Here is a 9,754-nt window from a genome sequence, read left to right on the forward strand (position 1 = left end):
ATAAATTAAAAATATAATCTCTATATAAAATAAAAACATTACATATAAATATATTTAATATCATCATAATATTATCATTATGAATTCTCCAATTTTATATAAATATTATTTTCCAATTCTTCATTTTCGTAAATGGTTTTTAAAAATCATTATTGCGAGTCTCAAAGAATTATTACATTTTGTATAGGATTTATCATTTTATGCTTTTAAAAACAAAAATAACAAGTATATCCAAACCATACCTTACTTCATTTGGATACATTTTCTGTTTTTTTTTTAAATAAAAACTTATATGTAAAAAGTAAGAACTTTCTTACTATATACTAATCTTATGTTGTTAAAAATTATTTTCAAAAATTTTAAAGTGAGTTATTAAAAACTATTGGATTGTCAATAAAAGTTACCACCATTTTCTATTTTACAAAAGAAAAAAAAACGAAAAGGAAAGATAGATTATAGCAACAACAAAGTGTGTTAAACCATATACACAGGGGTATATATATACTCATATGGTTCATTAAGCACAACACGATAGCAAAAAGGGGGAAAAGAGATATAAATGTGCATTTTGTAATAAAATAATGATTTCACAGCCAAACTGAGGCAAAAGAAAGGAAACAAAATAAAAATCGATATTCTTCCCTTTATTACCTCTATTAGTTATTACCTGTTGGTTTGAAACCCTTGTCTTCTATCTTCTTCCCCAACACCACGAAGACCGATCTGCAATGACTATCTTTTTCCCCAACACACCACGAAGACCATGATCTACAACCTCTCAGACTATTGGACCTTTCCACTACTATCATACAACCACGATCTGCTACTTTCTCACCGACAGCGCACCAAAGACGAAGATTCTACACTCTGGCAATGGTGGATTTAAGGTTAAGTGAGTTATTCTTCAATCGAGGCTCTTTTTAAAGGCTTTTGAAAGGGTCACAACATTTACAGTGAGACCTGTAACAAAATTTACGGTGAGAGCTTCTCTCTCTAAAAATGTAGAGAGAGAAAATAGATGTTAGGGCTTTCTGAGGAGAAAGAATGCTACGAAGATGAATCTTTAGAGCAAAATGAGGAAAAAGAATACTAATATGAAAACAAATCCGATTAGGATGGCGAACACCATCCACTATCCGATTAGGATGAATCCTTATAGCAAAATGAGGAGGAAGAAAATAGACATTATCTCCCATTTTTTCACACTCTTGTGTGATTAATTAGCCTCCTTACACTCATTGTCTAGCTTGCCCTATTTAAATATAATTATATTTAAATTAATCAATCATTAAAATGGTGAAAGGATTTAACTAACACCAACCAACCAAAAATCACTTAATTGGTTAATTAAGAATGCGTTTAGTAGTGATGTTTGTAGCTAACATTATTAAAAAAGAAGCAAAACTTGTGAGAATTAGTAAAGAAAATAAAATATAATTAAAAAACTTGTGAGACACCTAAAATATAATTATAAATAAAAAATAATACTTAAATATAAAATAAACCTTTGCTATGTAAGACATGCATTATTTCACTTATATTTTACTTTTTTTTTTATTTAATTCACGTTTTTGTGGTTCTTTTACTCTTTTTTTTTCTTTATTTATCTTAAATATTGTCATTTTGGCACTGATCAATCTACTAAATATTAAAAAAAAATCATTAATGTTGAGGCCTCACGTCCCTGGTGATCCACGTAGTTGCCAAATGGATGGACGCACGATCTCAACTAATATAGGTTCTTGATTCAGTCGTTCCACCTGCAAAAGGCGTCCAAACGGGGTGTCCGGACGTACCCTCCGAAGGTTTTGTCAGTCATGGTTAGAGAGATGAAGATAAATCAGTTGACCTTTTACTAGGTATAGCAAGCTTACCTTCCTTTTTGTGTGAAGGTTCGTATATATAACATCAGAAGCTTTGTTCCCCTCTTTAATGGTGGGGAGATATTTTGTGTTGTCATGATGACACTAGGTGGTGGCAGAGCCATCATCACCCTACGGGCGGCTGACAGAGATCGTGGTATGTGATCATGTGAAGTGATCGTGGGAAGTGACTTGTTGTCACTTCATCTTGTCCTTTCACTCTGCAGGTGGCGGAACGTGGGCCATGACAGGCTGTTGTGATAACGTGCAAGACTTGCTTACTTTAGTTAATGATCTGGGCAATGTATCCGGGTGGCCTATGTTTAGTCGTCCGGATGCATTGCTTATGAGTGTCGTGTGCTTCTCCTTGAGGTAGTCCGGATAGGAGAAGCGCGTCACGTGTACTCTTGGGGAAATCCGGATGGGGTTAACCCGGATGAGAATGTGTGCCACGTGTCATCAAGAGATGTGTGCCACGTGTTATCAGAGGGAGGAGTCCCTACAATTAATATAGCAAATGATTAATAATATTTTTTTTCCATACCTTACATAAAAAAATTTATCTTTATTTAACTATTATAAATTATTATTTTTGATTGAAAGTTAATTTTTTTTTAAATATTCTAAATGGTTTTTTAATTAAAATAAGGAATATGACCTGAGGGTGTTTTAGGAAGAAAGATAGTGGGGTTCACCGATTGGGACCCACATCGCGGGACCCCTCCAATGAGAAGCGAACTCACGTTGACTCCAAAGGATTAATTTTATATATATATATATATATATATATATATATATATATATATATATATGGAAAGTCATAAATTTAGTGGAGTAGTAGGTTTCATCAGACCTGTAAAAGTAGAGCTCCTCTCTAAAAATGTAGAAAGGCTTGGGAAGTACGGCATTTACAGTGAGAGCTGAGAAAACGAGCTTAGGATATATGTGAGTTAAGTCATGCAGGTGGAAATTGCTGTTGATTAACAGGATACGGGTACACAATGTGGGCTCTATATGGAATTTTGTTGATTAACCATCAAGTTCATTGGTTAAGTGCAATGAGCTTTAGGATATTTAAACAAATTCAGATTGTTGCAGTCGTGATATGTTTTATTTTGAATGGAAATATCCCACAAGAAACCACTTAAAGAGAAGGAAAAAGCAGCTCACTTGACAAAATTATTTTTGTTATACTAGCATCATAGAACATGCCAAATTATGTTACTGGGTAAATTTTACAGGATGACTCTTCTCTATTCACCTTTAGAGCTTGGTTTATTCACCAGTATTCAAACACAACATCCCACATCTAGCCAAAAAACAGGCTAGATGTGGGTACACTTTCCTGAGAAACCTTAAGGCAGCTCAAATCGCCAAGTAGCCAACTTTTATAGGAACAGAGTTCTGAAATACTAGTTAGACAAAATTAATCAGTTACTTTCTTTTTCTCTCTAATAATTGTCATCGTCTTGAATTAACACCACGATCACTGACCTTGATAACGCTTGTTTCTGATACAGCAAATAACAAATGGCAACAAAATTGTTGTATGTGATAAATGCGGATGCGGGTTTTGATTTAAGCTGATAGATGCCAGGCCCATGCACCAAATCCTCCATGTCATGGTCCCATCTTAATTTGAGAGGAGCGTCCTCAATAGATGTCATCACTCCATGAGATGGGTTTCATCAAAATTTATTATCGTTCAGAAAGAGTAGAGGGATCAAAACAGCTGATTAGCAGGTGACAACAGATGATCGTTGAAGCATCGACAGAGTGGAGGCTGAATACAAAAAACACGTAAATATAAGGTGGCGTTTGTTTTTTTGGCTTTTTGCTGAAAACAATTTGCTTTCAGAATTTAGGTTGTTTGTTTTTTTAATTTTTGATGACTTATTACTGAATTTTTAAAATTTTTGACTAAATAAAAAAAGCTAAAAAATTTGGCTTTTTCTATTTAGAAAAAGCCAATTTTTTAAACCTTTACCAAATGCGATTGAACCCGAACCCGACGCCCAAACCTACCCACCCATCCCTTGTAGCTCTCTGCAACCCCGATCCTCAACCCTCACCTCATCCCCAAAGCAATAATTTCTTCATTCTCCTCCTCCATCGCTTTCCTTCCGAGACTACAGAGTTGGAAAGAAGCTCCTCTTTCATTCAGCATCGTTGATCTAATCGAAGGTAACTGACCCAAATTTATTTTGGTTTTAGGATTTCAATAGAGCATTTGAGTCTCATTTTCCAGTACTTCTCTTTCTAAAACTCTCATTTTCAATAGAGCATTCTGGTTCACGTGTTGCAGGTCCGTTTATTTTTTAAGGAAGAAAAACTTTGTTTGGTGATATCTTATTATTTAGAGCCTATTTGATATGGTTGTTGTCTCATTGTTAATTTGGGTTTGTTTGATTGTTGTGATTTTTGTGGTTTGTTGGGTTATTTTTTAAGGAAGAAAAATTTTGGGTTTAATCTTATTGATTTCATATTATAGTTTGTTGGGTAGAGCATTTGTGCTCAAACTGTTTGTTAGAACGCCCATGAGAGTTCTTAAATAACGTGGAATACCCCCTCCAAATGATTGAACGCCATTGAAAGTTGTTGTAGAGATGAAAGGTTTCTCTGATTGTTGGGGGGTTTATAGGATTTTTTGAGTCCTTTTTGTAAGGTTGTAGGGGTTTGGATCATCCAAAAATGGCTCCTACACTTGCCTACTGCATTGGACTTATGCATCATCTTGTCCTGATGTGAAATAGTTTAGAAGGATCAGCCCATCCCGAGCAGCATGGGCTTTTCTCTACAGTGAATTTATGATTTTGTCTTTCTCCATCATTTTTTAATCTCTTAAACAAGGCTTACATAGTCACCCTTGTAACCTATTCAATTAGAATCCATCCTTAGAGGCAATTTTGACTGCTAAATGTGAGGGTCATTCTCCATAGGAATCATCATCTCCTTTTCATAAGGAGAAGTTATATATATTTCACATGGACAAGGATTTAGATGCAAGGTACATGGCAGCCATAGCAATATCCCATTTCTCCCCCAGTTTAAACAGAGGCTCATGCTCTTTGGCAATCCTATTCACTCTTATATCATAATTTGTTCCCCACTCCAATGCCAAGCTCTTGTTATCCTGTTTTACCCTTCCTTAAGTCATTAGCAGCTTTTTTAAGAATGGTATGCCCCCCATTGCCAAAGAAATTGGTAATTCAAATCATTCCTTTCTTTTTCCACAAAGATCAAGATGGCTTTACAGTTCCTGTGAGCCCAGAAACCAATTACAGAGGAACCTAATTCTAAAATGATTTGGCATATGAAATGTTTAGTTTTACATGAGCAGTGATTTTTTTATACAATATCCACTCAATCTGCTGAGAACCCAATTTGTTACCAAGAAGCAATGAGGTTCCAGAATCTTAAAGATGGATCAAAGGCATGAGGCTCAAACAGAGCATCTCCTCCTATCATTTTCTTCTTAAACCCCAATGCTGATTTTGGAATTTTTAACATAATGCCATTATCAATATCAGATAGATTATCAGGCTTTCAAAGTAATCTTCTATCATAAGCTGCCCCTTCCCTTTCCATATCCCAAATTATATTCTTTTGTTCTGATTATAAAAAACTAATATATCAATATTTTATAACCCACAAGATTAAAATAGCTTTGGAAGATAATTTGTCCTATTACAAAGCAATGGTAGAACCCGACAGAGAATTCCTTGTGGTGATTAAAGAAAGCAATTATACAAACTTGAGCAAATGATTAAATCACCCCAAGGTTGCTGGGTCTTTATCTTTTAGAATTTGTATGGGCTTTAACTTATCATATAAAAAGTAAAAAAAAAAAAAAAAAAGTCATGTAGAGGTTGAAACAATGACACAAACAATGGACATTAGATCAAATGGTTTAGATGGCAAGAAACATTGGCCTATCAGAGTATAACTTATGTGACTGGGGGTTTCTATTGAAAATGAGAAATCATAATTAGGGGCATTGAAATTGTTTGCTGGATATATACTTGTAAAAATTATGGTATTTCTTATGTCCCTTTCAATCATTTGCTCAAGTTTGTACAATATTTACCATGTATCTAATAATACATATAAATGCAAGGATGCTGCATACTCCACAAATCTTCTCTACATCTGAACCACCTCCATGTTTTTGCCTTTGCCTGTGCCTCCTCTCTACACTCTACACACACAACTCTACCTTGTTAGCTATGACCCTATAAAGCTTTGAAATTTTGAGAGTGCAGATCTTGTGTAATTATTACACAATCAAATGATATAAATGCTCAGAAACTTGAAAATGATATGATGAATTTAATGTGCAATAGCAAAATCCAAAGTTTTCTTACTTTTGGGTACAGTCTACTATGAATACATAGTAGACCTTTTTCTCACCTCTTTGTGTTTGTGCTATCCTTTCCTACAGAATCACAGCCCCCACCATTTACTCTCTCTTTCCACCATTTATGAGCTGCTACTTTCCTCAAAAGCACCCCTTCACTTTCTCCCACTTTACATATAATCCTTTTTAATATTTTTGTTAGAAAAAATTATTTTCCTTTTCTTTTTAGACATACCAAACCAACTGAAGTTTATTTTATTTTATTTTATTGTCTTTAATTGAAAATTGAAAATTAGTCATTAATGTTGGTTGGTTTTTTGTACAGTAATGAGTCAAAATATTGAGATTAGTAGGGCAAATTGGACTGCCCCCATCCAAAGAAAACACTTTATTGATCTTTGTCTTCAAGAGGCAAACAAAGGCTTTAGATCAGGTGGAGGTTTAAAGTCTAGTGCTTGGCCTCGAATTGCTGAAGAGTTGGAGAAGTTACTTGGAAAACGTTATACTTCAAAACAACTTAAGAATGGGTGGGATTACATGAAAAGACAATATCTCATTTGGAGTAAAATGATGACTATGACAGGACATGGTTACAACTCTGTAACCAAAACTTTTGATTGGCCAGCTGAAAAATGGGAAGAATATCTACAGGTAGTTTTTTTTATGGATTTGAGTGAATTTTAAAAATAATTATCTTATATATATATGTATATATGACTAATTTGTTGTTTATCTTGTAAAATAGAAATATCCAGAAGCTAAACAATTCCGTTTTAAACCATTAGCAAATGTGGAAGAATTAGAGGCATTGTTTGGAGGAGTGTTAGCTACTGGGTCTAAAAATTGGAGCTCTGGGGGAGTGATAGCTTCTGGGGCTGAGGAATCATCAACACATTCTACATCTATGCCTAGTGAAACTTCAATTAGTTTAGAAGAAGATGAGGATTTGCCAAGAAATACTAATGATGAAACAGAAGGTTCTAAGAAAAAACAGAAGAAAGGAAAGAAAGAGCAAACTCAAGAAGAAATGTATAGAATAGTGAATGTGTTGGAGAATTTTGAAGGACCCACAGTCAAAGAATGCATGAAGATTTTGAAGAGGCTTTTGACTTATGAGGATCCATTATACTATGTAGCAATTAATGCATTTTGCAAGAAGAAAGAGTACAGAGAGGTGTGGATGGAGATGGAAAGTGACGAAGAGCGAATGAGATGGATTCAAGCTTGCGAAAATAACTTTTTAAATATTTGTTTTAGATTTGTGGAATGCCTAGGGTATATGACTTATATGATGATTTTAATTTGGTACTTTTGGTTTGTTTGTTTTGGATATTTGATACATTTAAACTTATGTTTTTATTTCATAACTATTTTTTTTTTATAATAGATATTCTTATGGAGAATCCTTCACATCACTCAAATAGTTCAAGTTCATCATCATCAAGTGAAGATGAAGATACAAAGTTAGAAGTGACAAGAGTTTAAAAAGAAGATTGGTTGTGTTGTTGCTCAAATTATTGAGTGACTCATCCATTAATAAGGAACGAGTCTCTACTTCATCATTTACAGGTTCACTTTTCATTCAAGAGCTTTTAAATGGTTCATCTAGCACATGTTATGAACTAATGCGGATGGAAAAACATGGATTTATTTCTCTATGTCACATGTTTCGAGAAAAAGGATGGCTTGTTGACAGTAAACATTTGAATGTTGAAGAGAAAATGACCATGTTTCTTATGACTATTAGTCATAATCTTCGGAATCGATTGATTAAGAATAGATTCCAACACTCAAGTCAAACAATTCATAAATACTTCCATGAGGTTTTAGTGGCCATGGTGAATTTCTCAAAAGAGATGATTACTCCTCCATCATTCAATGATAGTTCAAATGGTATCTCCAATCGTCGGCTAAGACAAATTTTTAAGGTACATTATTTTTTATTTCTAATTATTCATATCATATTTGTATTATTCTCATATAAAAATAATTATTTATATTTTAAAGAATTATTACCATGTAGGATGTTGTTGGTGCAATTGATGGAACTCTTATCCATGCATGTATTCCCACTAATCAACAAGTACCTTATCGAGGTCGTGGGAGAGGAGAGTGTTTTCAAAATGTTATGGCACTTTGTGATTTTGACATGATATTTAGGTTTGTTGTTGTTGGATGGGAAGGAACAACTCATGATTCAAGAGTCTTGACAGAAACTATTCGTAACCTGCAACATAATTTTCCAATGCCCCCATCAGGTAAATATTTTATTTTCATTTTATTTAATATAATTTGTATTTATTCATTATAATAATCAACTCAATCCTTTTTTTTTCAGAAAAATATTATTTAGTAGATGCAGCATACACACACAGTCGAGGTTTTATGGCACCATATCGTAATGTGCGCTATTGGTTGAGTGATTTTCGTAGTGGTGGTAAAGCTGTAGGAAAAGAGGAGATATTCAACCAATGTCATGCAAGATTAAGAAATGTCATTGAACGTGCTTTTGGTGTTGTTAAGGCGCGTTTTCCAATCTTGAAGAGAATGACACCTTATTCGTTTACTACTCAAACAAAAATTGTCATGACATGCTTCTCCATTCACAATTTTCTTCGACAAATCTCAGTTGCGGATAAATTATTTTCTGAATATGACAATGAAGTGGAATTGGAAAGTGACAATGCCAATCAAAATCAAAACTCAACTACAAGCAGTTTTTTTGCAGCATCTGATCAAGAATTCATGCAACAATTCCGAAACCAAATCACAAATGAACTCTTTCAAGTGTTTAGTTAACTTGTCATTTTTAGCTTTTTACCATTGTAAGAAATGCAATGTTTAGATATTAGCATAAAATGTGATGTCTTCGGATATTTGAAAATATGTACTTGAATTGTTATGTTTTTTCTTTAATTTGATTTAGGTTTTTATCAATCCATTATTTTTCATATTATTAAGTTTAAATATTTTATTTTAATTATATAAAAAATAAATATATTAATTATTTTTTGTAAGAATGATAATGATAAATTATTTATTATAAAAATTTTATTATTTGGAACTTTTTAGAAATAAGTTAAATTATATTTTTTTTAATACATTAAAATATTAAGATATTGGTTTTCAGCATAAAAAAAAAACAGCTTAATACTTAATAGAAATAAAATTTTAAAAAAACAAACAACTTAATGCTTAATGCTATTAAGCATTATTTAGTATTAAGTTAAAAAAAAGTTCTATTTAGAATTAAGCCAAAAAAACAAATGCCACCTAAGTGCCGGCCTTTTGATTGGATGTACATGTACATATATGATATATATATTTATATCTATATATACACATGTAGGGTCATCTACAAAATATGGACTTTGAACTGCAACTTCTTACATAAAATTACCTCCCAGCAGGTTTAGCAGATTGTCATTGTGTTTTAACTTTCTTCCTTAAAACAATCTTTTGCATCTTATATGAATGTAGATCTGTACATCATGATATAAAATAACCTCTGTTTGTAAGCCAGTAAGTGACTGCA

The 9,754-nt window shown here is 33.0% G+C and overlaps 2 protein-coding genes across 2 annotated transcripts; both read left to right on the forward strand.

The window, feature by feature from the left end:
- The first annotated feature begins 6,462 nt into the window (after positions 1-6,462).
- On the forward strand, positions 6,463-7,502 carry LOC132253745 (L10-interacting MYB domain-containing protein-like). The gene is made up of 3 exons (XM_059736666.1): positions 6,463-6,870; positions 6,965-7,441; positions 7,494-7,502. The coding sequence occupies exons 1-3, from the start codon at positions 6,547-6,549 to the stop codon at positions 7,500-7,502; spliced, it is 810 nt and encodes a 269-aa protein (XP_059592649.1). The 5' UTR covers positions 6,463-6,546.
- A 107-nt stretch (positions 7,503-7,609) lies between these two features.
- Positions 7,610-9,018, forward strand: LOC109122585 (uncharacterized). The gene is made up of 3 exons (XM_059736667.1): positions 7,610-8,147; positions 8,243-8,477; positions 8,558-9,018. The coding sequence occupies exons 1-3, from the start codon at positions 7,845-7,847 to the stop codon at positions 9,016-9,018; spliced, it is 999 nt and encodes a 332-aa protein (XP_059592650.1). The 5' UTR covers positions 7,610-7,844.
- The last annotated feature ends 736 nt before the right edge of the window (positions 9,019-9,754 follow it).

Source organism: Vitis vinifera, chromosome 5 (genome assembly GCF_030704535.1).
Source record: "Vitis vinifera cultivar Pinot Noir 40024 chromosome 5, ASM3070453v1".
Classification (NCBI taxonomy): domain Eukaryota; kingdom Viridiplantae; phylum Streptophyta; class Magnoliopsida; order Vitales; family Vitaceae; genus Vitis; species Vitis vinifera.

Coding starts and splice junctions, on each gene's coding strand:
- LOC132253745 (XM_059736666.1), top strand. CDS start 6,547: ATGAGTCAAAATATTGAGATTAGTAGGGCAAATTGGACTGCCCCCATC. Junction 6,871..6,964: donor AATGGGAAGAATATCTACAG/GTAGTTTTTTTT, acceptor CTTGTAAAATAG/AAATATCCAGAAGCTAAACA.
- LOC109122585 (XM_059736667.1), top strand. CDS start 7,845: ATGCGGATGGAAAAACATGGATTTATTTCTCTATGTCACATGTTTCGA. Junction 8,148..8,242: donor GGCTAAGACAAATTTTTAAG/GTACATTATTTT, acceptor ATTACCATGTAG/GATGTTGTTGGTGCAATTGA. Junction 8,478..8,557: donor TTTTCCAATGCCCCCATCAG/GTAAATATTTTA, acceptor TTTTTTTTTCAG/AAAAATATTATTTAGTAGAT.